Source organism: Dipteris shenzhenensis, chromosome 17 (assembly GCF_047967505.1).
Source record: "Dipteris shenzhenensis isolate YYH24624 ecotype China chromosome 17, Dip_SZ_1.0, whole genome shotgun sequence".
Classification (NCBI taxonomy): Eukaryota; Viridiplantae; Streptophyta; class Polypodiopsida; order Gleicheniales; family Dipteridaceae; genus Dipteris; species Dipteris shenzhenensis.
The window spans coordinates 35,784,113-35,810,419 of NC_141612.1; the positions used below are offsets into that span (position 1 = coordinate 35,784,113).

General features: G+C 43.8%; 1 protein-coding gene across 2 annotated transcripts; it reads right to left on the reverse strand.

Moving 5' to 3' along the window:
* Window positions 1-1,446: 1,446 nt before the first annotated feature.
* Window positions 1,447-21,646, reverse strand: GALT1 (galactosyltransferase1). 2 transcript variants are annotated; one of them, XM_087388307.1, is made up of 7 exons: window positions 19,669-21,646; window positions 19,036-19,265; window positions 18,118-18,399; window positions 4,129-4,284; window positions 3,851-4,030; window positions 2,112-2,219; window positions 1,447-2,013 (listed from the first exon to the last, which is right to left on the reverse strand). In XM_087388307.1, the coding sequence occupies exons 1-7, from the start codon at window positions 20,543-20,545 to the stop codon at window positions 1,807-1,809; spliced, it is 2,040 nt and encodes a 679-aa protein (XP_087244433.1). In that variant the 5' UTR covers window positions 20,546-21,646; the 3' UTR covers window positions 1,447-1,806. The 2 variants fall into 2 exon arrangements, with proteins under 2 accessions (XP_087244433.1, XP_087244434.1); XM_087388308.1 differs by having other exon boundaries at window positions 1,449-2,013; window positions 4,156-4,284.
* Window positions 21,647-26,307: the final 4,661 nt, after the last annotated feature.

Here is a 26,307-nt window from a genome sequence, read left to right on the forward strand (position 1 = left end):
TTATTGCCTTTACAAAAAACACACACACACACACATAGAGAGAGCTAGTGGGTTGGGGTCTTGAATGTTTTCTCTTCTTCTTTAATTACCCACATGTGTGCACAGACCTCCTAGAAGAGGATATATTTTAAATGTGCTTTTTGACTCTTATAGACACCCTTGAGGCTTTCACCTATTGATGTGATTGTAAAACCTCCATAGGAGGTAGATCAACGTCTCTAAACAAACAAGGTGGATACTCCTTTAACACCACCGAAAATTGTGCTAAGATGCTCACTAGAATTAATAAGAACGTGAGCACCCCCAAATTTTGAATTCACAGCATCGCTAGCTTGAGAAATCAACTTCATGATATCAACATTGGGATTTGACGCTTGTACAAGATTCTGCCCCTAAGAGTATGCATAGGTTCATGCATGCCTTGAAGTTAGTGGAGAGAGCCAAGTGTACAATAGGAACCCCTATTTGACCTTGAAAACTACATGGGATACCCTTGTAGAAAATTTGCCCTTTAGTATATTATACATATATGAATTTACCTGGATATCAAAAACACCGCCTTTTTTAGGGTTGAGTGAGGATGTCAACACTACGTCATTAAAGTCAAGATCATTAGAACCAACTTGAAATATTGTTACCAAATCCGCTTACCTTGGTGGCAAACTAGACAGGAGAATTGCTTTGGCATCATCATCATCGACTTTAGTTCCCAATGCATGCAACTGTTTCATGATTGGTTGCATGTTGTTCGAATGCAACCCCCAACTGTCCAATTCTCCCATGGGCAACCCAAAAAGTTCTTGCTTTAGAACTACCTGTGAATTCTCAGAAACGACCGTGGCTCGGATACCACTGTTGGGAAATTTTGGATTCATCTTTTACTCTTAAATTATTTCTCTCCCTCACAATTAACTATCAAGTAGAAACGCTTTCAGAAAGATTCAGCAATACTGTCAAGACACCAATAAGACTCTTTGTATTAAATGAGACTGAGCAGGCTCACCTCTACAGAGTTTGTTGCCTTTACCAGCTTCATGATTGTTGATTAAGTTACCAGATCCTGCTTCAGGAGTATTGATGAATTTAATTAAAAATTGATTATTAATTCCTAAACCAGGCTCGTTGTCAAACTTCCATACAAAGTCTCATAACAAAGACGGTTTTTTGCAATCAGCTGGTTTTCAAACATGGCTTTTAGATACTGACAGAAGTGTTACTCTAGCAAGAGCTTTCCAGCTAAGTTACCAACATCCTGCTTCATGAATGATTGAGAAATTTAATTAAAACCTGAACATTAATTACCAAACCATGCTTATATGTCAAATTTCATACTAAAGCCATTATGTGAACGCAAAGCCTAAGGAAAATCTTAGGTATGCGTTAAACCTAAGGTTACTCTTTCCTGACTAGAAAGACTGGAAAATAAGGCACATCATGAAATACCTCATCATTACAAAAGAGGTTGTAAAAAATACGCATATTTTCATGAGAACCAACTGATTGTATCTTTTTACGCTGCTGAATATCGATAATCTTGGGAAAGATCCCATCCTTATAGCTGGAAAGCCTCCATGCCTTATCACACATGAAGGATTGAAAAATAGTGTTGGTACTCCCTGTAAAAGTTGGCATACCAACCCTTGTGTTTGTACTTTTGTCAATCTGAATGATTCTATGGTACACTCTTTTTGTACAGAATGCTGCATGGAGCTGCAACATATGTCGGTTGCTTTATCCAAGTCTCTTACAACTTGGTTGAGCTGTTTACGAACATGACATGGAGTGCATGAATCAGGTAGTTGAAGGTCATGTACAGCAAACAGGGCCTAAACCTTCTTTAATTTTCTGCCACAAACAGGCCATATGCTTCGGTTTTTGATAATGTGCAATGACATAACCTTCAGTGCAACCTAGGTTGTAAAAGCGTTCATTGTTATTATAACGCACATCATGCCCCTGCTTCTTGTATTCATCGATCCATATCCCCATGGATACATCTTCAAGTTTGAACAACTGAAAAAGCCAAGAACATAAAATGAATTCAAACAGCGATAATGAAGCGAGTAACAACCAAAAGTGGTTTTGTATCACCGAAAAATAGCACAGGATACCTTCAAGCTTGTGTTCTGATGAGCCTGTACAATAAATCTAGCTACGTCCTTTGAAATAACGTATCCTGGACCATGAGCCCAAGGTGGATAAGAAGGGTAAGGCCATTCCTGCAGGCATTATCAATAAAGAAGCTAATCAAAGATGAGACCTTATGAGCCAGTTCAAAAAAAGGTATTTGCTCCGCTAAGCTGACATCCATGCAAAACAACCTGATACCAAAATGAACAAAAACCTGTTGGGCAAAGAATGTGATTGGAGACTGTTTCTGATAAGCAAACAATTAAAGGTTTATCCACACAGCTTCATCCTTAAACCACTCACCCCACCCTACTTCCAACAGAGCAAGAAAGGAAGACAGATGTTCCCCCCTGCTATGTGTATCCACCTCTCCTAGGGGCAAGACCCATTGTATATGTGCAGGTGCTTCACCAATGAAGAATACTATGATGTGGGCCACCACAAGCCTAAGGACAGATTTCAGTTAATGTGATACCTGCGAATTTAGGGGGAAGTATCAGTCCTTCCATATTGGCAGCATATGTGACAGTGCCACATAATATACATCTAGACAAATCCAGGAACATGCAAAACTCGTCCTCTAAAAACACACCACATAGCGCAGTTTAGCAGGAACTAGCTACTATGACATCTCCACCGTCATCCGTGCCCAACTGTGGGTGTAGATCATAGTATAAACATATGCTCTTGCACATACATATCCACACACCCACATACTTGAGCATCCGTTTCTACAAAGTTCTTCATACTTATTTTCTTTCAACACTCTGGAGGTGAAGTGCAAACTCAGCCATGACAAAGGCTAGCACATAATGGATTTAACCATCAATGACCAAGCTTCCACCTATTACATTGTTTGCAGTCCAGTTGATGCCCACACAGTCATCAAACTGCACACTTTGAGAAATTTCAAGAAGATGAGGTGGTCAACTATAAGCTTCCACAATGAATTCTTGCCTAACAGACACCAGTTCTTGCACACATGGCCTCACCTACATTCTCAGTGATCCGATCTTTTGTTCTGAAACATTCAAAAAAATTCTCCAAGAGCTACCTCATTGTCTGTGGTGAGTGCAAACTTAACAAGTCAAATGTTGAGTTGAACATGTGCACTCATCATATATTCATTGGTGCCATTTGATTGGTTGGCAATTACTGCTCATAGGTTTTTGTACTCATGGCCCCTCTGTCCAGCCCATTCTTCCTGTGTATTTTGCCTAGCCAAGGGATTCTCCATATATGATCAAGGAACATTTTTGCAGTGTCACATTTTAGAGTGTCTGATTATTATTATTTTTAATTACATTACTCAAAATTAATTGCATACTGCCGACTTCTCTTGAGTATACAACAATTCTGAAAATACCCACTTCTTCGTTTGTTTTCCATTGAATTTACAGAGTATAGTTTCTTCTTACAATACTGGATTTGATAAATCGATTCTTCTTCTTACAATACTGGATTTGATCAATCGATTCTTTTTGTTTGCGTCAGAGTTCGGGAATCCACTCACGAGCTGATTCCAGCATAATCCAGTACATTTTCTTATGGGAGATTTAGAAACAGAAATACTTCTTTAGGACACTTAGGAATGAGATAACCAGGAAATAATAGCTATCAACCATAACAAGCAAATAGAGAACAGACCTCTCATCACAAAGGCTAGAGGGCAACCTTTTGAAATATAAAAAGCACAAAACTAGAGTAAGCGTGTCCTTACCTCGTTACTTATATACCATTTGTCATTAGGGTCTCTGTGTGGCTGACTATCAAACTCGATTGAGCCACATAAAAGGCCTTTGCTCGTTTTTGTCTTATTTAAAACTGAAAGCACTTCATCAACCCTCACAAATGTGTCATCGTCTGTCTTCATGATGTACTTAGACTGCATCATCTCGGTCTGCAAATCCATATTCCAAAGGAGGATGTAAGGCACTTTTACAGCTGTAAACAATAAGATACACTGCAAAATTAGAAAACAATACATAACAAATATACCATCTTCAGGTTGCAGTGCTGACGTACCCCAAAAATGCATATTGCAATTGTTTTGAGTGTAATTACATTGTAATAGTCCACAAATGGCATTAACTGTATGTCACCATATGTCAATGCTTCCTTCCAAAGCTCCTTATTCACTTGCTTGTTAGTATGCTGCCAGTAAAGGTCATTGTCATTGTCATTCTCTCTCTCTCTCTCTCTCTCTCTCTCTCTCTCTCTCACACACACACACGCGCGCGCGCGCAAGCACACAAAAATAGAGCAAGAGAGTGAGATAGAGAAAGAGATAGAGAACACCCATGTGTGGAGGGGAGAGTAAATAGGGGTGGGGTGGAGATGTGCATGTGTGCGCGTGCGAGAGAGAGAGAGAGAGAGAGAGAGAGAGAGAGAGAGAGAGAGTTGTATTAACGTCTTCCGGTGGCCTTGCAGACCTATGAGAAGGTACAATCAATAGAGTAACTCATGCAAGCCACTGTGGGCTGAAGCAAAGCGGTCACTAAGGCCCTTCGTAAGTGCTAAGCTAAGCTAATAATCTCAAAACCACAAAAAAAGAAGCTCAAACACGCAAAGCTAGTGCTCCAAATACATATCTGGGGGCATGATCACTCTCCAATGAGACGCGAAGATGTCATCGAATCTATGTCTGTCGAGCCGACTCTAGATGTGGTGGGGGTGTCTCTGTCATCTCTGTATCCAATAAGCCACATCAAGAGCGACACCTCGACTCAGGCAGTCTCCTCTGAGTAGAGGGTGATGAGCTGGACCTCTATCATGGGTGCTTTGGTCACCCTCTGTGTTGCTGGCTCCACCGCTTTGCACCGTCTCTTCCCGCTGATACATGCTGTCCTCATGGCAGTGTGTGTAAGAGAGAGAGAGAGAGAGAGAGAGAGAGAGAGAGAGACGTCCTCAAGAGGCCTCACGAGCCTATGGGACAAAGTGCAACAACTAGAAAGAAACTCATACAAGCCACAAAGGGTTGAAGCAAAGCAACAAGCCTTGAATAAGTTACTAAAAACAAAGCATAGGTGGCAATTCAGTAATACCCCTCCAATGCCGGAGAACTGGTGCAGATCCTTGAAGTATAGGGTTGTTTCCTATTAACTAATCATTGTTATATGGGGGGAAGCATTAGATAAGCTGCTTCAACCACAACAGCCACACAAAGGCCAACTGAAATCATCATAGACAACGTGCTTCTATGATTGATGAGCATTCGCAAGAAATGAACAGCTTCCCAAACATCTTCATCTACATTGAAAATGATGATTATGAGCTACATTACAATGACCAAACGCTCCAAAGCAACACACACGTCTATAAATGCACAGGAAAGCTAAGCTGACAAAAAGCAAGCAGAGCGTGCAATTCACTAGAATCATTTCTTTCCCATGCAGCCAGCCGCTAAAGAAACTTAGCAGCCAGAGCAGGCATTTTTTGTGTGCCCAAAAGATGTAACCAAGATCTCAAAGAAGGCAGGCCAGTACCAGCTCAAAATGGGGTCTGGCAGACTCCCGGCTGTCACGACGACAATCAGTACACGTTGGGCAGCTAGGACAGATGGGGCTGTCATAAGCTAAGACTCCTTGACTTGTGACCCTTTAAATAGGATTCCATCCACCAGTATCCCTACAAGCACCACCTACTGCCATGTGGCAAAGGCAAGTATGCACTGTGACACATGCCGGTCATTGGGAAGTTGTTTACTTGGACTGGGGATTTGTAGGCCTATACATACAAGCTAGGGGCTTCAGAAGGGTCATCTTCGGGAGCCAAACTTCCACACGAGATGTGTCATAGATGCAATAACTCAAGGAGTTTGGCGTCATGGATAGAACTCTACATAGCATCACCCTCAAGGGAGGGGGCCTATGGTATGTGATTGTTTCTTATTGTGGAGAGCAGCTGGCTCAAGTTGTCAATGTACAAAGCCTATGGCTGGGAGAAGAGTCAGGTAGCTCCCTCTATGGTTTCTCTTGATTGTTCATTGCATAGATGCAAAAATTAAGTTTAGTGAACATATCCCATTTGGAGCTTGATCCAACAACTTGCACGGGTTGCGTCACTCCTGGTGCAAGGTGGGTTGTCTCAATACATAATCCCCTCTTCCCAAACCTCATTCCATTGAGGGAGGGATGGACCTTGCTGCTGCTGGCCAACCCTACTGGATAGTCTAGACAATGCACAAACTGGTCATTGACACCTTATACCATGAAATTCTTGTGGCTGCTCCACATAGATCTCCACCAGCAAGAATCCAGCCAGCTGTCTCTGCAGAATTACTATCAGCAACTCATCCTCTAGAAGCACGACAATCCTTGTTTGGCCCTTCGAATCCGAAGCCCCACCTAAAAGACTTCGATGGGATTACCCAATATGGAGAAGCATCATGATCACCTTCACTGATCAAAACTCAAACCTGTTAGAATCCCCATCACCAACCTCCAAGGATATCTCCCAATAGTACAAACATCCACCCCGAATCAATCTACTAAAGTCTCCAATAAAATAAATGGAAAATGTACACTAGAAGCTTAATCTGGTATTGCTTGCCACTACAACAAGCTAGGTAACCGCTCAAATGTATTCTCACCTTTATAATCTTTGTGTAACTCTATAGGCATGCTCCCCTTAGTGACTAAGGCTCCATCCTTGAATGAGCACCTCCATCTCTACCAGTGTAGTAGACATGTCCTCAGGTTCCAAGGCTAAGCAATACCTACCACCCTCCACAACAAAGTCAAGATCTATGCACCACTCCTCGATGTTTGCCATGAACATAGTCACAACTAGGATTGCAAACTTTGTCACGGACAATTAACATCAAGTAAAGTTCCTCTTTCACAACATTGGCAAATGCTATGTCAGATTCCGTCATCTTTGACTGGTCCTCCTTTGCTTGGTCAACCTACTTCTTCTTTCAATACTTGGTAAAATGTCTAAGCTCGTTACAGTAGAAACATTCCTCCTCCTTTTTCTTTTTGCTTTCCATATAATAAGAAAGTCCCCATCATCCTTTGACAAATCCTTGGCATCCTTCTTTTTTGGACTTGCTCTTGGCCTTCCCTCACCATCACTACCATTATAAAGATTCATTTGAGCCTTTTCTTGAAGTCAAAATAGGCCAAAATCCTTAAATATGATTGGCTTCAACTATTCTCCAATGGTAAGAGTTGTCAACAAGCCTCAGTAGCCCTAGGGAATCTTGCTAACATACGCATAGGCATGGTTGTTATCCACCTTGTGAACAACTACTACTAGTTGATCATCTTCTCCTATACGAGGAAGCCATGGGCTGAATCTCCTTCCCCCATCATTATGGTAAACAACTGGTTCTAGAGCATGATGATTCTTTCTCTGTTTTTCATTTCATAAATATCCTTCAAGATCTCCCATGCCTCACCTACAATCTCCACCAATTGGATATCGGATATCACAGCATCTGCAAGCATCCACTACATCAATGGGTATCACCTCTAATCCTTCGTCACCCCTAGATTTCCCTGGCCACCAAATGGCTCCAAATCTTTACTTTCTAGATTGGATAGTTAGTTATGTCCAGCTTTCAATCCCACCAAAATGTGGAATCAGTGAGTTTGATGCCATGGCAGGGTGTAGATGACTCAAAGGGGTCTGTTGCCCTATAGAATATTATAGCAAAAATTACTAAATAACGATAATGAAAATTCCATGTTTCACTAGCAAGACCTTCCTTCTATGAGTTTCAAAGTACTCTTCTTGGAAAGCCCTATGTGTGAAGTGCAAGTATCTTTAAACCTTTCCTGCACTCAATGTAATCCAAACAAAACACACCTGACTGTGGAAGCTCCTCAACAAGGACACCACCCTTTAGTTTGGAGGTCTCGGTTATAGATCTCCTCAGCTCTAACCACGTGCTTGACTCAGACCACAGAGATCCTTGATACACAACTGGCCACATAACACCAGCTCAAAATACTAGCTCTGATTTTATGTCAGACAATAGAGAGTTGTGTGTTGTAGCCAACTCCCAATCACATCAAACATCGACTCACTCCATGTGCATGTGTGTATACAAAACACACTACATATTTGGAGAAAGAATACTCAGATGTGCAGCCAAAAGAATATGTAAATCAAGTACAAAACCTGGAAATAAATGTACCAACACGAGGCCTTTTATAGAGGCAGATTGCCCAAACTTGGCCGGCAAGGGGCTAGATCTAGCCGACCATCCCATGGTTGCGAACTTGTAATATGCGAACACTGCCGGCCCTTGTTGGCCCCTGACCCTGCTCCCACTAGCCGAGTATACAAGATAGTATGGAAAACCGTTGGCCCTAGGTGCCTACAAAAAAACCATTCCCACTACCATTAGATGGGTTTTATCCCCACCCATCTGCCCACTGCCTAGGCCAATGATTGGGCATATAAAAGCCATATGTCAGCCCTAAACAGAGAACACAGCCAGCCCTAGATGCAGGCCCGGTGGCCCATGCGGCTGCCCACAAATTGACCTGAGAAGGATGTACACATGCTGTTCATGCAGCAGCCGGATTGCTGCCTACATGTCAACTCCTCTCCATCCCCCTTCATCTCACCCTATGCAGCTGTATGTCATCCACCCCCATCTCCTCCTCATATAAAGATGGGGATGTAACCAATTATTCCAACAGTCCATTATAGCCATCCATATCTAACAATGCATGCTCAAGCGATCTCTTCCAAGCCTCACAAGCAGTCTCTGGTAATTGATTGTGCAAAAGCACCACATCTATAGTTATGGATAGTGCCTTGGCATCGCTAGTACCTAATTTTGACATCGGTTCATGACCTTGCCTTACACACACTTTTGATCTTGGGGCTTAGTCTCCACACCATCAGTAATCTCCCATAAGGCTCTTGCAACCATGTAACCCCGTATCTTTATCTTCCAAATAGGATAGTTAGTTCATCCGATGTCCCTTCAGACCAAAGTTAGGGATAGGAATATGAGATGCCATTGATGCCTCTGTAGATTCCTTAAAAATTCCATCAACGAAAAATCCTTTGCACTCATTGCAAACCTCACTTGATTACAGCACGTCTTCAATTGTTGAAGGTGTACTGTAATTGAATGAGGTCTGCAAGGGCACCCTCCTTTCTTAAAGCAAGGATATCCACCTTCAATTATTGAATCAGATCTCTAGAGTAGGCTACTTGGGCTCCGCTACCATATACCTTTGTAAGACTAGAATATGTCCAATCATACAAATTTAGATTCTTTGTTGTTCTAAATGTTGGAGATATCATAGCCAAAGAGTGTGTGAGACGTGATGTGTGATGTGTAGTACTAGGAGATCTAGTACTAGTTCATGTGTGAGTCATGTGTGAGTGCCACGTGTCACCATGGGACTTATGTACTTGGTAGGAGAGTGTGGGTGTCTAGCCTATAAAAGCTTGTACTTCACTTGTCTCATTTGATGATGATGATGAATGAATGAGAGCCTTCTATGTTGTCTACATTTGAGTTTCACTTCTTCACTCCCTAGCCTAGCTCCCTCTCTCACTCTCACCATGTTTCTAACATGGTATCAGAGTAGGTCAGTCTTGCCATAGCCGCCCTACCACGTCATCATCTTCTTGCCCTACCCTAACTCTGCTCAACTCTTCTTCTTGCAGCCACCTCTTCGTCCCTTGTGCCTCGTGTGAGTGTGTAGCCTAGAAAGGCTTGTACTTCACTTGTCTCATTTGATGATGATGATGAATGAAAGAAAGCCTTCTATGTTGTCTACATTTGAGTTTCCTTTCTTCACTCCCTAGCCTATCTCCCTCTCTCATTCTCACCATGTTTCTAAAACTAAAGTCCAAAAATCTACATAGAAAATAAAAGAGAAAACAGAAGAGAAGAAAAAAGAATACGCTACTTGGCCTCCGATACCATATTGAATAACCTCATTGTGTATCTCTAGCTCATAAACCAAGATTAGATAACATGTTAAACCAACGACGACTTTGCATTCGATCACCAACCTTGACCACAAGTCATCTAGTGTGGAAGATAATTGCTAGGACTACACACCACCTATCTTGCTTCACACTTGTGCACATGGGCAGATAGAGAACACTTTACAGATCTCAAGCTAGCACAATCCATGGTCATCTTCAATTGCCTCACATTTCATTTGAAGCTGGCCTCCCTCATCCTCTTTCCCTTTGATGGCTACAGCCTTGTTCTTTACATGATTTGAGCAACATATATTGTCCTCCATCTTAGAATCTAAATCTTCTAACACTGCTCTATATCAAACATGAGCATTGTCACGCCTAGCACATTGAATCCAATCTTGGGGCTACTCGGTGTGACCACCAATAAACAACTCGTCAACTACCGTATTCGCTTTCTCTAGTCCATACTCTCCCTTCTTGGGCGACAACTCATTTTTTTTATTCACCTTCTGTTCGTGTAGTCACACACAATAAGTCTAGGCTGATCATAATAATATCGTTAGAATATATCCAATCTGAAAGAAGAGAGTTTGTAAGCAACTTAAATCAATTTCTCTTTTTCTTAATGTTTGGAACCTCTCAATGCTGTCTTAAAAGCAGAGGAGAAAGTTTGAATTGCCTAACATTGTGGAGATCGAGGCCCCCCTTATCTAGGCTCTTTATTACAAGGAGATAGAAGACCAAGGTGTTGAAGTAAATCTTATCAACACCTTCCAAACATGAGAAACCAAGAAGGATTCAGACTGTGGTATGGTCACCTCCCCATCAGTAAGCCCCCATATGAGGAGAGCATGGGGGGGTGAACCAAAGGAGTGATGTGGCTGCCACATGGGACTCTCACTGCCATGTGGGCAGCAAGCTTACAGCAAAACACAGAGACATGGGGCTGCCACATGGGCAGCACACAGGCTGCCATGTGGGCAGCACACCTAAGGGCTAACTTGGCAAGGAGGAGCCTCCAAGCTCACAGCAAAACACAGAGACATGGGGCTGCCACATTGACAGCACACAAGCTTCCATGTGGGCAGCACACCTAAGGGCATACCTGGCAAGGAGGAGCCTCCAAGGTGGACTGAACTTGTACGGAATTGCCACGCAGTCGCCTGGAGCTGTACGGCGCAGTTTGAAGGAGGTTTGCAGATCTGGATCAGATCGCAATCATTCAAGATTGCATGGATGGCAGGGGGTATTGTACGGCTGCCTGCAGGAGCTTGGAGCTGTGGTAGTGTTTCCAGGGCCAGGACAAGTCTGCAGCAGAGGCAAAACATATGCAGCTAGAAGGCGCCTTTTTGGAGTAGGCTATGGCCAGGAACAGACCCCAATTTGGGGCCGTTATGGGCCTGGGCCACACGTGGCCAGGCGCTTAGTTTGAGGACTGATTGGGCTGGTCAAAGCGAGCCAACCAGGTCGGTTGGACAGACCATCACCAGTCGGCCAGTAGGGCTGGCTGGTCGGTTGATTTAAGGCTTGCTGGTTGGCCTATTTTGGGGACTACCAACCCCTATAAAAGGGGAGCCAAAGGGGTTGCCCATCCATCTAGAGCAGCAGTTAGTGAGCAGATTGGAGCAGTACACAGCCAGCCAGAAGGGCCTCCACAAGCCCAAGGGACCTGCAGACATAGCTCACAGGAGGCTGCACACCTAGGCTGACAGTTAGGGCAGTAAGGTGTGGGGATCAGGCACGGAGAATAAAAATCTACAGAAGCTCGGCAATGAGCACACGGGCTCAGGGATCTAGAAGTGCCAAGGAGATAGTAGGACAACTTTTGGTAAGGACGGAGATTTGGTGGGACTCTGGACTCTTTTATATTGTGTCCTTTTCTGGATAGAAATATATCTTATGTTGGTTCCATATCTCTTTTGAAGCATTGTCTACTTACTGGTCTGCACATATGTTATACTGCGTACACACAAGTTAAGAAGTTTTGGATTCCATAGTTAAACACTTCTGCAAAAATTCCTGGGCTATCTATTAGTCTTCCGCTGCGTAAGGTACACTCTGGTTGGTTCATTTCTAACAGAAACTTTGTACAAGGCATGAATGAAGCTCACAGATGAGCAGCTAGTCTACGTACATAAACTGTAACTCAAAAGATAGCCTAGCTAGGGGTAAAGGCACTTCAATCTTTGAGGGAAGATCCCTGAAGAATCTCCAATTGATTTCTATCAAGCTTTTGACCAACTGCTGCCAATTGATTGTTGAGAATCTTTACCCTGACAGGATAGTCATTGACAAAGTCTCCCTCACCCAAACGGCAACGTAATTAACTGATTTTCAAGTGTAACTATTCAAGCCACATTATTGCTCTCGTGGAGCTCAATGAGAGCTTCATCACAAGGGCAGGTAGGAGCAGTTCCAAAGCTTCTAGAAGGAAACCAGTTGGTGAGGATATATCTCAAGCAGCTACAAGGTACCCGCATTTATAGTCCTTTGCAATTACCTGTTTGAAGGGTAGGTGTCATTACATCGTCACCAAAACAGCCTTGACACTTCTGACTCCAGATTCACGTAGAATCTGATAAGATGCAATCGCCCATATTTACAAATTCTTATGGAATCAGCTAGAATGTGATTGCCAACTACACTTATGGCACCTGCCAAATCTCTCGACAGTTGCAGCCCCCGCCGTCTCGCCCTTGTCGTCTAGTGCAAGGGCTATGTTGGATTCGGTGTGGTTAAGATGATGTTGACTTGTGGAACCTCCCACTTTGTCCTCTCTTTCGCCCAAACCTGTCCTTCGCTCCTCTGCCTTCACTGCCTATCCTCGTGCATTCATTCTCGGCCTTAGTTGAATCCACAAGATTCCCGTTTGGGGTTCAACAAAGTCTTCAAGATCCCTAAGCACCAACAAGGCCATCTAGTCATTCCCCCTCAGAAGCTAGGCTTCACTTACAGAACAATTAACAAGTTTAAAATGCGAACTTGATGATGAAGATAAGATGGCTACTTTAATAAAAAGCATGTATCGAGTTGCTCGTTTTGAGTAAAATTTAGAAATTTTGAGGCTTGCAGCCACTACATTCGATGGTTTAGGGTCTCTTCTCATAAAGAAATACAAAAGAAATAAGAATGCGAAGAGTCATTTCTGAAAATGATCAAGCATTTTCTAGCACAACCAACAAATGGAAGATGAACAAAAGAATTCAGTGCAGGTAGAGCAAAAGGAAGGGTCACATAGAGGCCAACTATTCTACGTACATAAACTGACTCAAATGATAGCCTAGCTAGGGGTACTAAAGACTCCAAGAGCACTTCAATCTTGAGGGAAGATCGCTAAAGAATCTCCAATTGATTTCTATCAAGCTTTTGACCACCTGCTGCCAATTGATTGTTGAGAATCTTTACTCTGACTAGTGGCCATTGACAAAGTCTCCCTCACCCAAACGGCAATGTAAGTAACTAATTTTCAAGTGTAACTATTCAAGCCACATTATTGGTCTTGTGGAGCTCAATGAGAGCTTCATCACAAAGGCAGGTAGGAGCAGTTCCAAAGCTCCTTTGCACTTACCTGTTCGAAGGGTAGGTGCCATTACATCGTTGCCGAAACAGTCTTGACACTCCTGACTCCAAATTCATGTAGAATCTGATAAGATGCAATCGCCCATATTTACAGATTCTTATGGAATCAACTAGAATGTGATTGCCAACTAGCCAAATTTCTTGACAGTTGCAACCCCCGCCGTCTCGCCCTTGCCGTCTAGTGCAAGGGCTACGTTGGATTTGGTGTGGTTAAGACGATGTTGACTTGTGGAAAGGAGTCACCTCCCAACTTCGTGCTCTCTTTCGCCCAAACCTGTCCTTCACTCCTCTGCCTTCACTGCCTGTCCTCGTGCATTTGTTCTCAGCCTTAGTTGAATCCCCAAGATGCCCGTTTGGGGTTCAACAAAGTCTTCAAGATCCCTAAGCACCAACAAGGCCATCTAGTCATTCCCCCTCAGAAGCTAGGCTTCACTTACACAACAATTAACAAGTTTAAAATGTGAACTTGATGATGAAGATGAGATGGCTACTTCAATAAAAAGCATGTATCAAGTTGCTCGTTTTGAGCAAATTTTAGAAACTTTGAGGCTTGCAACCACTACATTCGATGATTTAGAGTCTCTTCTCATAAAGAAAGACGAGAAATAAGGATGCGAAGGTCATTTCTGAAAATGATCAAGCATTTTCTAGCACAACCAACAAATGGAAGATGAACAAAAGAATTCAATGCAGGTAGAGCAAAAGGAAGGGTCACATAGAGGCCAACTATTTCACAAAGTTGGAAAAGAGCAAGAGAAGCATCATGCCCATCTTGTTGTAAAGGATGAAGATGAGGAAGAATCACAACAGCTACTACCCTAGATCTTGCTAAGTACCAAGCATTACACCCCATTCCAATACTTTTCGCAACCTCGAGCCTTGCAACCTGTACAATGAGATGGTAGCATCCACCACGTAGTGTCAAAAGTAGTGTATATAAGGTCCTAGAGTCCTAAGAATCGGTCGTCTTGTTGCTAGAGCAACTTGTGTGTGTAGAGTGCAGCCGAAGTGCAGGTTGTATATCACGAGGACGTGAAATTATGGGACTTTTGATTTGCGACTCCCGTAATTTGCGCGTGACTGCCTTGAGCCTCTGGGGCGTGAGGGTCCGACCATGGGGCTGGGGAATTAAAATTCCTAGTGCGCCCTTGGAAATAGTGAATGTGCGCCCAGTTACTAGGCAATTAATTCCTAGGGCCAAAGTGTGCAACAAGGGAGCCAAAAGAGTGGTGCAATTAGAAATTGCTAATTTTAGCACAGGACTACAAAAAAGGGCCCAGAGCTCTTATTTTGGGTTCAATTGGCCAAATCGGTTCCAGAAGGAGCCAGATCATCAGTTGTAAGCTACCAAAGCCTGCCAGGTGCTGCTAGAGCAAAATCGCATATTGCCAAGAGCTTCCGGAGCCTGCCAGAGGAAATCGTCACCAGCCAAGGCCAGTACCAATGCATCAAGGGCCTGCCAGAGGAAAACGCACCAGATCCAAAGCCTATTGCAGATTGCGATTTCTACAAGGGTGTATTCTGCAAATTGCGATTCTATTTCCAGGTCCTCCGAGCTGTCCCAAGTGACTGCGTCCTGTTCTGGTTCTGTTTCCAAAAGTTTCCAGGCTGCTATAGGAATTGTGATCTGTTTTCAGGAGTTTTCAAGCTGTCCAAGCTGTCCCAAGGAAATTGCGATTTGTTTCTAGGCTGTCCACGCTGTGCAAGGAAGATTGCGATTTGATTTCTGGAGACTTCCAGGTGCTGCAGCTGATTTTGGTAACTTTCCAGGTGTGGGTGTTCACTTCTAAGCTGCTTTTGGGGTTGTGCCAAAGCAAAATCAGCTTATCTCCGCAGGATCTAGGGTTTTCCAGCCAGGGTGACCTTTTTTCTGTGGATTCCCAGTAGAAGAAGGCTTGTCTTTGCCTGCTTTTGCCGTTCCCTGATTGGTTGCTAGCTAGTTATTGCGTTTGGGTTTCTTTCCTGGGTTGATTTATGCTGTTGGGTAGTGGCTAGGGAGGCTATGGAGGCAGCCCGTTTGGAAGTGCTTGGTTGATTGATTGTACCAGAGTTTAGTTGTTGAGGGTTCTATCTTGTAGTTGTTCAACGGTGTTTGGCTGGTTGGGCACTTGGTTGTGCAGTTGCAGGTGTTGGCTCAGACAGTGGATGCTATTGGGGTCTCTGTTGCATGCTTTGGTTGGCTAAGGATACAAGATTGTCTAGTGATTGGATGCCGTACACTGTTTGAAGTTGAGCAGGGAATTATAGGGTGGGCTGGACGGGGAGTCTGCGAACATTGGTTTGCCTGTGGTGCAGCTTCCCAGAGACCTTTGTAATCAGCCGCTTGGCTTCAAATGAATATTAAATAAATACTGCAAGGGGCGCCAACATTTGGGGCCAATTGGTGTCCTTGTTTCTGAGTAGGAGCGCTCTAGCTCCCCTGTGATTTGTTTTGTGGTGCATATTTACTTGTCAATTTACTGTGTATGCTGTAATTAAGTGGATCCTACCACCCTTTACGTTGTTGAGGCTGGTTTCATTATATCTTGATTGCTGATTTACTGAAGTAATTCAAGAAGCATATTTCCAATTCATTGTGTCTACACTCTTCTCATTATGAAGGAGAGGATCTCTGATCCCATTTGCTAAGTTTTCTACGAACGGCAATGATATTGCAAGTCGATACGGAGGAAGAGTACTCTCTTGGACTGCATCAAAGTGGTCCTTTTGCCACTTGTGCCACCATGTGACCACCTCACTTGTGAGGTGCATCGATGAAAGGATACACCTCTCGTTGTCTTTCGTAGGCACTACTGAGAAATAACTCTCAAACTGATTGAGACAAGAAATCAACACTAGGGGGTCTTACCGTCGTACCGTCTTCCAGGGGAATGACGTTTTGACGGGCTGCGTAAATATCCCCTTTTCCTCGCCTCCCTGTGGCCACGGTAGAAAAATGAGAAGAAGACAATCCCGTTCTTCCTTGGCCTCCTGAGCTGCCTGATCGCGCTCTCTAGCAGCCCGCCGCTCACAATCCTCCAACATCTACTAGAGCTGTAGCATGCATGCGAAGAGGCTCTCTGGTTGTAATGTCTGCATCTGCATCATGGCTACCATGCGGAAGCTATCACCGGGACCTCTACAACCAGGGGTACCGGGGGTGGTGCACAGGCTGTGGAATTTGCATCCTCCTCTACATGAGGGTTGGATGTGGCACTGATACTCATGGTGTCTCTGCCCGATCTCATCAGTATCATAAACCAATGGCTGTCCCTGACTGAATCTCACTATCTCAGGAAAAAACTGAAGCTCCAATACCAATGTAGCAGGGAAAATTCTAGCTCACTCTCTCTCCTACTAACTACCGACTGAAATAGAGATAGAAACTGCGAGAAGATGCACTGATAAACACAAGTGGAAGCGATGAGGTGAGTGCAAGAACTGAGGGGGGGATTAAGGTCCTCCGAAGAGGGGAATATATCTTTATTTATGTCTGCCAAAGGGGCTGAATACAACTGTAGTAAAGAAGGGAAAAGTACTGTATGTAGGGAACCGATACCTCCAGTATAAGACTGTGAACTGATGGAGAAAGGGGGCTGTGACGAAGCCGCCCTTCTGCTGCTGTCAGGCATTGATGTTTGACCTGACGGAGGTCCTGTAGATGCCGCTGAAGGGGAACTGGTGGTCTACTGCTCTGCCTGGCCTGATCCTGTGCGTCTGTACTGCTGCTGGCTGAGGGTTCACTAACCAACTCCAGCCTCTAAAATGAGGCTGGTGAAAGAGCCCATGGGGGCTGCCTTTTATAGGCCCCCAGGGTCTGGAACTGTCCTGACCAGGCCAGCCGACTGGCCAACCCCTGAGTCGGGTCTTGGTTGACAAGGCTGCCACCGATTGGTTGGCAGCCAACCTGGCAGCCGATTGCCATGCAGCAGCTGTCACGATAGCCAGCAGGCTGTAAGCTGCGCAGCCACAGCCAGCATGGCCATAGGCTGCATCTGCCCATGACGTGTAAATTGCTACTACAGTCTACAGTAGAGTCAAACAAGATAAAGCTTCATAAGACTAGAATATATCCAGGAGGGCCGAAGGAGAGAAGGTTGCAGCAATCTGAGACAAGCCCAGGACTCCAAGTAAAAAGCCACATCAAAGGAATGAGGAGATTTGAGCTGGAAATATGGCATGCACACCAAAATGTTTATGATGGTGTATGTTTTACTGCTCGTGCTACCACAAGGTATCATGCCACTTGGGGCCCTGTAACTGTTTAGCTTTAAGATGATGAGATTATCCCTCTAAGCTCAAGATAACAAGCACAACAACTGCTCCAGGTTTATCAGCGATTATTGCCATGTTTTTAGAAAACTAGTGTGCTATAAATCTAAACCAGTTCAGTTAGCTATGATAAATATGCCAGGATAGTGGGCCCACCATAACTGTATCTGTTGTTCAGGAAATGCCAAGTCCATATCTAATATGACTTTTTTACAAAATTATTCAGCGAATTGTACAAACAGGTTGTATTACCTGTCCAACGAAAAAACGTACGGTAACAAGTCCAGTTCGAACAGCTTCATATTGCATCCATGATCGACGAGCTGCCATTCGACGATCAAAATTGTTCCCAGTAGAGAATACACCAATGAACAGCACATTTTTTTGCTTAGAAGACAGAGGAGGTGCTTTAAGGAACTCCAAACCAAGTACTTGGGAAACGTCTTCTAAAGTTGGCAAGCCAGTTGCTATAATCGAAATTGGAGTCACATTCCCTTTTAATCTGACGCCATTGGCCAAAGATGGTTTTAGATTCTGTATGAAACACACGCAAGGCAAATGCTAACATGAGACTCAACTTGCTAAATAAATTCCCTAAAAGCCTGTAAGAGCAATGCAGCAATAGATTTATAAAAGCCAAAAAAACTATGCCTTCATAAGACTAGAATATATCCAATCTTACAAATTAAAAAGTCTTTATAGAACAAGCAAAAGAACAAAGGAAAGAAGGAAGCTTATAAGCGACTTAAGACAAAATTATGAGTAAATGAGGAAAATAAAAAAGAAGAAAAAGAACTTAGTAAGCAAATCTATGCTTATGTTCTCATCAGTGCCCAAGCATAAGCTGCCATCTGGGTTTCGAAAGATTCCAGAATCTCTTGGGTAAGGGTAAACCCAGTGCTTACTAAGCTTTGAAATAGCAACAAAAATAAATAAACCAAAACAAACTCTGTTGGGAAAAAGGAAGGAAAAAGGCACAAAATTAGAAGAAGAAATGCGAGAGAGAGAGAGAGAGGAGAGAGAGAGAGTCAAATTAGGTGAAATTTCCATCACAACCCGACCTAACCCAGAAACAATTGAAATGAAACCACAACACAACGCAAGAACTCAGTCTCATTGTGACACAGCATTTAAGATCTTGAATGCCTCTAGGATCTACATAAACACTACCTGTCGATACTCAAACGAAGTAACATGTTTTCCATTGACTGTCATATGAAAGCCTTCCCATCCCACCCAAAGTGTAGCTGCAAAAGGGAGACCATTGCTAAAAGGAAACCACGGCTTCTTGTCACCACTGAGCGAAGGGGGCCATTTCACTATCGTGGGATCCTTCACCACAGGAAACTTCCTTATTGAAGCCTTTCCAACTTGTTGACTGCAGGCGTCCAATCCATCCACTGAAAGCCAAACAGAACAAATGATTACCATCATAGTCAGAAGTTATGTTAAGGTGTTTTCTTGATAAACTAGCACCTCAAAACCTCACTTTCTGAATTCTAAAATCCAGAATCTCAGAACCTCCTGGCTGGTGCTCAACGCTACATATTCTCTACCCCTACTCACAGAATTAGAATAAAAACATGCAATACGTGTGCAAAAGCATAAACATGGATTAGAAAAGGTGAGGACGACTAATGTAGGTGTAGGTACGATCGTAAGAGGAGCATGGCATCGCCTATTCAGTTCCCGAAGGTAATAGAAGGCCAAGCATACTCTCAAAAAGTAATATGCAAGATCAATCCTATTATGCTGCCCAAAAATGAAAATGCAGAATTGTAAGACCGTGCTGTGTGGTAGTACCTTTCTTTTTATTTTCAGAATCTGCAGGGCATCGCTCCTCATCTCCCCAATCATGATCCTTGCTCCACGTATTCTGAACTATGACAGCATCGTCTGTAATCTTGTCACCCTGAAGTCTGACATTGAAATGTAAAACAATTGGAGGCTCCAACTCTCCAGGCAGCTTAGGCCCTAGAAGCTCGATAGCGAAATTCCCTTCAGCTCCTTGGGGCATGCCAACGATCGTGATAGAGGAATCAACAACCAACCCACACGGTATTTCTAGTAGAACTGGTTCTTCTCCCTGCGTACCATTGATAGAGCTGACAGAATATGGGCATTTCTTTTCCGTTGTGAGATTCGCTGAACTACTTTTTTCTAAATGTTCCAATCTTCGATCGTCCATTAACTCTTGCCAGGAACTTTCGGCTTCTTTGAATCCTTGCTTCGCTTCGGGGAAGCAATCGGAACGCGAGAACACTGGCTTCAAGTACTTCCACACACTCAGAATTGAAGACTCTGTGGCAGACGAATTGATCTGTGCAAGAGCTAGGCCGATGAATGGTGAATCGCTGGCTTTCTCGATCTTATTGGGTGGCTCAGCTGTGAGCATGGCGTCCTCAATGTCGACCCGGAGAGTGTCCTGTGATTGATTTGTGAAAATGCTAAGAGATGGCTGATTGTCCAACACTCCGAAGTAAGACCGTACTAGCGGTCCTTCTAGAAGCTTGAATCTCAACAGAAAAATCATAAATACAAACATTACTATAACTCCCGCTAGCCACATCCGCATTTCTGACAAGCTAAAAAATGCACATCGCTTTGTCTGCTTCTTGACTTCAGTACCTTCATGATCAAGCCAGCCATTGGATCTCATGATTTCTCGCAGATTTGTCATAGAAAGGCTTGTCTCGGGTAGACCTCTGAGGTTAAAAGGCGCAGCTCGAAGTTCTTTCCTGAAAATGTAGAAATGAAAGGGCACAAACTTCCTCCGTTTTCCCAAGTACAGCGATACAATTCCCAGGAATTGATTTGAGGCCCACTTGAACCCTAAGAAGCTGACAGCACAATCCAAGCTTGTCAAGAGAGTACACAGAGGCAGCAGCCCTCCAACATGGCATTCAGATGCGAGCTTGTAGCAATCTTAGGACCTCCAGGGTCGCTTTGCTGAAAAGGAAGGGAACGAAACCTATCGCATGAGTATGATGCGATGAGTTCGGAGTCATGCCGAGAATCTCCTCGTCACTTTAAAATGCAATTTCGCCAGATGAGAGTTTTGGTGCGGCCAGAATCGTGAATTTTCAACAATGAAGCAAGTTTTGCTTCAGTTTTACAGTGAGCATGCTGAATTCCATTATCAAAACAGTATGCGAACCTAGTTGTATTGTTTAGATCTGTCTCGTTCCTTCGGTAACAAACTTAGAAAATCTGAACCTCGGCAATCTCCGCGAAGTACATTTTGCGGGTCACGTCCATCGAGAGGAGAGGGAGACCGAGCTAGTAGTTTGCGCGTAGTTTCAATCATTGACAGAGTCGCGCCGGCAGCTGCAGGCATCTTCTGGGAGGCAAGAGCTGGAGCAAGAATGAAATTCCAGAAGCGAAACGGAGCTGGAGGTAGGAGGTGGGAGGGTGGAGCGACGAGAGGATGCAGGGAAAAAGGGGAAGTGCGTGAACAGAAAGGCAGGGAAGGGGGAGGCAGGGAAGAGAGGAACCAAAAGGTGGGGAAGATGGGGAGCGATGGGGGGAATGGATGATGAGGGGGAAAGAGAAGGCTAAGCTTGGTGGAGGTGATGCGAGCGATCATGGGAGAGACGAAGGAGCATGGATTGATGTGAGGTGTGTGTGGGGGAGATCAGCTGCCGGCGAAGAAGCTAAAGATTTGAGAGGAGGAGGAAGGAAAAGGAAGGGAGAAGCAAGAAGGAAAGGTCGGAGACGCCATAGCCAGATTGCTCGCAAGCTTCTCGCAAAAACACACACAGTAATTAAAACGAAAACGAAGATGAAGACGACGACGACGAAGCAGAAGAAAATTAGTAGTAGAAAGACGACTTATTCTTTATCTCTCCTTAATCCTCCCTTAATCCTCCCTTAATCCACCCCCCCCCCCCTTTCTTACCTTTAAACAGTCATTGCTCTCCATCTCCTTCGCTTAACTAACCAACCACTCGTGGAAATCAAGGTCACTATATTTAATCGTTCATCACGCCTGCCCAGATCAAAGAAGCGAAAAGGAATACACTAAGAAAACACCGGAGATGGTGTGTAGGAAGACTCCCAGAGATAACGGGAGGAGAGAGAGAGAGAGAGAGAGAGAGGAGGGGGGGCGGCGGGGGAGAGAGAAGCACAATTACACATATGTAAAGGGGATTGAGAGGAGAGTAGAGAAAAGGTGGAGGATTTCAAGGGAAAAAAATAAAAAGTGGGGAGGTGGACCAATCATAAAATTTAGAATTTCACAAAAGAACAAGCTGGTCATCTGGGGGTCTCGATCATCACAGGACACATACCGGTTACTATACCCTTCCCCCTTGGGACAGGCCAAAAATGAAATTTCCTGTTAATTAGTTTCTTCCCCCAAATCTTCATTCCAAAATTAAGCTAAGTTACCCGTCGAATCAACTCCAAAGGATTACTGATTTTTCTTGGCATGCCAAAGGAAAAGCCATAGCATTTGTTTTGGGTTCTCTCATTATGGGAACTCTCCAAGGGCCTTAAATAAATGCTATGATAGAAGGATAACCTAAGAGGGGATTTAAAGGTTGTCATAATCTAAGGGTGAAAGTGTCACATCTCCTTTCGCACACCTAGTGAAATTTTCACCTTGTTTTTTTTCAGAAAAAGGAAGCTTCTATTAATGCTTGAAAAACACCGTACAACTCAACTACCAAAAAGAGCTACGGAAAGTAAGTACAAGAGCAAGAACTAGCTGTCAAAAAATAACCAACCTATTTCCTAGAGAACCCAAGAGACTGCTGTCTAGGGTATCTCTGGAACATGGGCTAACAACCGGGGCAGGGGTTTATACATCCAACGGATATCCTCGGTGGAAAGGATTACTAATTTTTAGTAGAAAATTCCTAGTGGGATGAGAGATGAGGAGAGAGAGATGGCGAGGGAGGGAAGCAAATGATGGGCAGGCTGCCGGAAAGAGAGGGGGAGGTTGAGACAAAAGAGATGGGAGGACAATGAGAGGGGGAGGAGAGCGAACAAAAGTGGGTGGAGAGATGTGGAGGGAGAGAGGAGAGAGTGGTGAAGAGCAAGACGAAGAGGCTGTGAGGGAGCGACAAAGGCAAAGCAAAGGAGAGCTGGGGGCAAGAAGCATCAAGAGATCCGCATGGGTAGATTATAAACGCAGAGGGTGTCACATATGCCCCTAACACGTGTTCCTTTCTGGAGGAGTTCTTCTAGAGTTCTCCCCTCACCCATAACTAATTGCAAATTTTCAACATCGTGGGACCTATTTACACTCGAATTTATATGTATAGGTATTGGGCATGCAATGGGGACTTTCCTTTAAGATGTTACCCCACTACGCCAGCTTTCGCAGGGATGCGTAGCACAGGGTGCAAGGTGCTTTCAAATGAAGCTATAGGGAGGGGCCATATCCTCAGAACCTGCATGAATGCAACCTGTAGGTTTATGCAAGCAACAACAATGATACAAAACGCAACAACATTTCTGTGGTGACACGCCAAGGCCTTTCCTTTGGACGAGAGGTCTCGGTGGCACCCCAGAGCACCCACCAGATCATCTTCGTGAAGCTGTTACTACAAGAGAGCTCCAACAAAGCTGGCGCAATGGGGACGACCCCATTAAATGCCACCCGCCCTTTAGAAGCAAATCTAAGTAGGGTACAAGGGCGGCCTCTTAGGAGAAGTCTCAAGATAGCCTCCTTGAGGATAAGTCTCCTAATAGTTGCTCTCCATTTACTAGACTTTTTCAGTGGTAATGTTTGACCACAATTCATTTCCCCACATCGACAGCCAAATGGAGCCTCAACTACTAAAACTCACACCACAAGTTGAAAAAACAGCAGTCTTGCTTTAATCCAGAAGGCCCTCGAAAAATTAATTCATGGATTCTTACTCACATCACGCCACAAGGAAATCCGTGTGTAGTCTCCTTTGCTCATGCAACCCTTTCATTGGCTCACTTCTTGGATATCCTTGGCATATACCTTGTAGAAACTATCCATTTGTGGACTTGTAGAACACTAGCACCTAAAAGCTTATTCACATATCTTTAGGCAAGTAGCATTGTGCCATCAAGTGAACATTTGAGCCCTGGTGCAACCACGTGTCAAGCTATTTCAAGTCCTGGTGCACCGACGTGTCATGCTATTTGTGCAAGCTTGCGTAAAAAGTCTTTACCTTGCTTTTCCTATGATTACATGTAAATTAAACAAAGCCTACAGTTGAAGAATCGCACCGTGATGTGAGAACAAGCCAATTCAAAGATTTCTTGCAACTGCTAAGACTAGTGATTTACACTTATCTTCAAAGCTAACACTGAGCTTTTATAGGGGTTCCTCTTGGTGCAAAGTGCCGAAATTTGAGATATTTTTCCCCTATGTTGGACTACCGTACCACTTTTGCTCCTAGATTTTCATGCTAGTGTAAGGCGATGCAACCAATTACACCTGTATCCTCTGGGCTCCGTGCAGACTACGTGATAGCTCATGCGTTGTGGAGCTCCTACATTAGTGTCGATATTCATGGGAAATCCGAACAAGAAAGCCAGGGTTTTTGGGAAGGCAGGTGATAAAAAGGAGGAGGTCATTGGCTAATGCAACCGTTAGAGATTGTGTGCAACCTTAGCGAAAGGAGCGCGGGGCTTTTTATTATGGGGAATCTCCACGTCAGCTTGCACAAATAGTCGTGGTGACGTGTCTGACTGCGTGGACTTCGCGCGTGTACAGAGACAATGAGGTTGACTCTGCCGTCACATCAAACACAGCGCCGGCACCCTTTCTGGACCGCCACGTGTTGCCATTACAGGCTGCTGGCGCGCTCAAAAGAATTAGTCATTTAAATGGGTACGGTTCGTAACCACGTTGTACGCGCACGAGTCTCTACAGCTCCGCGGCCACGCCAACGCCTCAATTTGCCCACATTTCACATGACCCTTTCTCACCCCTCCTTTGAAGTTTGCAATTTCCCCCACTTCCAAGGACGGACCCCTACCCTCTTCCCTTGCTTCAATTTGACATCGATTTCATTGTCATTGCGGTGTTCAGTTGTCAATTACTAATGCTGCCGAAACTCTCTTTGTTAATTGATAAACGAGAAATGGAGACTTCCCTCCCCCCTTTCATTTTGGGTAAAGGAAAATAATCATAGGACACTCCGGGCTTAGGAGATTGGTCATTTCTTGGCCAATGGGTTTTCCCCAGGATAGGGTCCTTAACAAAGATAGGGCCCAAAAACTCATTAAAGACGCAGCACCATACCAATTGATAGCCAACCAACTCTACCAAATGGATAATGACGGTTTAATGCGCTGCTGTGTCTGCAAAAATGAGTTTGTAGATGTGTTAAAGGAAGCCCATTTGGGCATTGCACGAGGCACTTTGCACTAGCTGTGCACACGGCAACCCCGTGTGACCTAGGTCTAATTGAAGATTTGCCATTCTTTTATGAGATGCCTTTAAAAAAACAAGTGATAAACACTAAATTGGAAGGCATGATACCACTTTACCTACTCGGTACTAAATTTAGCATGTTTCCAATTGAAGATTCACGTAAGTAACAATCTCTGTAATGATGTAGTGTAAAGAGAGATTCCATGTGGTAAAGTTAGTTCTTCCATTCATGGACGATTGACTTGATTCATGGACGATTGACTTGATTGTAAAGAGAGATTCCATGTGGTAACGTTAGTTCTTCCATTCATGGACGATTGACTTGATTGAGTGTAAAGAGAGATTCCATGTGGTAAAGTTAGTTCTTCCATTCATGGACAATTGACTTGATTGTATAAAACAGAGAATGAGGGAGATGTGTGACATGTAAAGCATATCTTTCTTAAGTTGAACACCTCTAAGTGTTTCAATCCTATGATCAACCCAAAACTATCTGAGGTGGTGGAACTAATATAAGGAGGGGCAAAAGGAGAGGTTGCATGCAACACTAAGCACAATATATCTTGAAGAGGAATATCCATTCATGGACAATTGACTTGATTGTATAAAACAGAGAATGAGGGAGATGTGTGACATGTAAAGCATATCTTTCTTAAGTTGAACACCTCTAAGTGTTTCAATCCTATGATCAACCCAAAACTATCTGAGGTGGTGGAACTAATATAAGGAGGGGCAAAAGGAGAGGTTGCATGCAACACTAAGCACAATATATCTTGAAGAGGAATACCTAGTGCAAGTGTCTCTAGGTCAAACTTAGGAAGTTAAGCTTTACCAAGAGAAAGTCACCCAAAATGCAGTACCCTCCATAGTAGCACTCATAATATGATTTCCAAATTTTGAGTAGAAGACCTCCAAAAAAAGATTTATGTAAGGTGACCTAGAACATGAGAAGGCCTAATCTAGTGCTGTTAACCTCATTAGCATAACATCATGGTAAGTTGGAATGGGCCCCAAGAGATATTAACTATGAAATGTGGTTTAATGATGCATCTAGGCTAACAATGCATGCATTTGACTAT

Bases quoted from the DNA above. Each gene is read 5' to 3' on its own strand.
- GALT1 (XM_087388307.1), bottom strand. From the start codon at position 20,545: ATGACAAATCTGCGAGAAATCATGAGATCCAATGGCTGGCTTGATCAT. The intron at 4,031-4,128 runs GTATATTTGTTA...ATGGATTTGCAG, and splicing joins AGCACTGCAACCTGAAGATG to ACCGAGATGATGCAGTCTAA. The intron at 2,220-3,850 runs GTAAGGACACGC...TAATGCCTGCAG, and splicing joins AATGGTATATAAGTAACGAG to GAATGGCCTTACCCTTCTTA.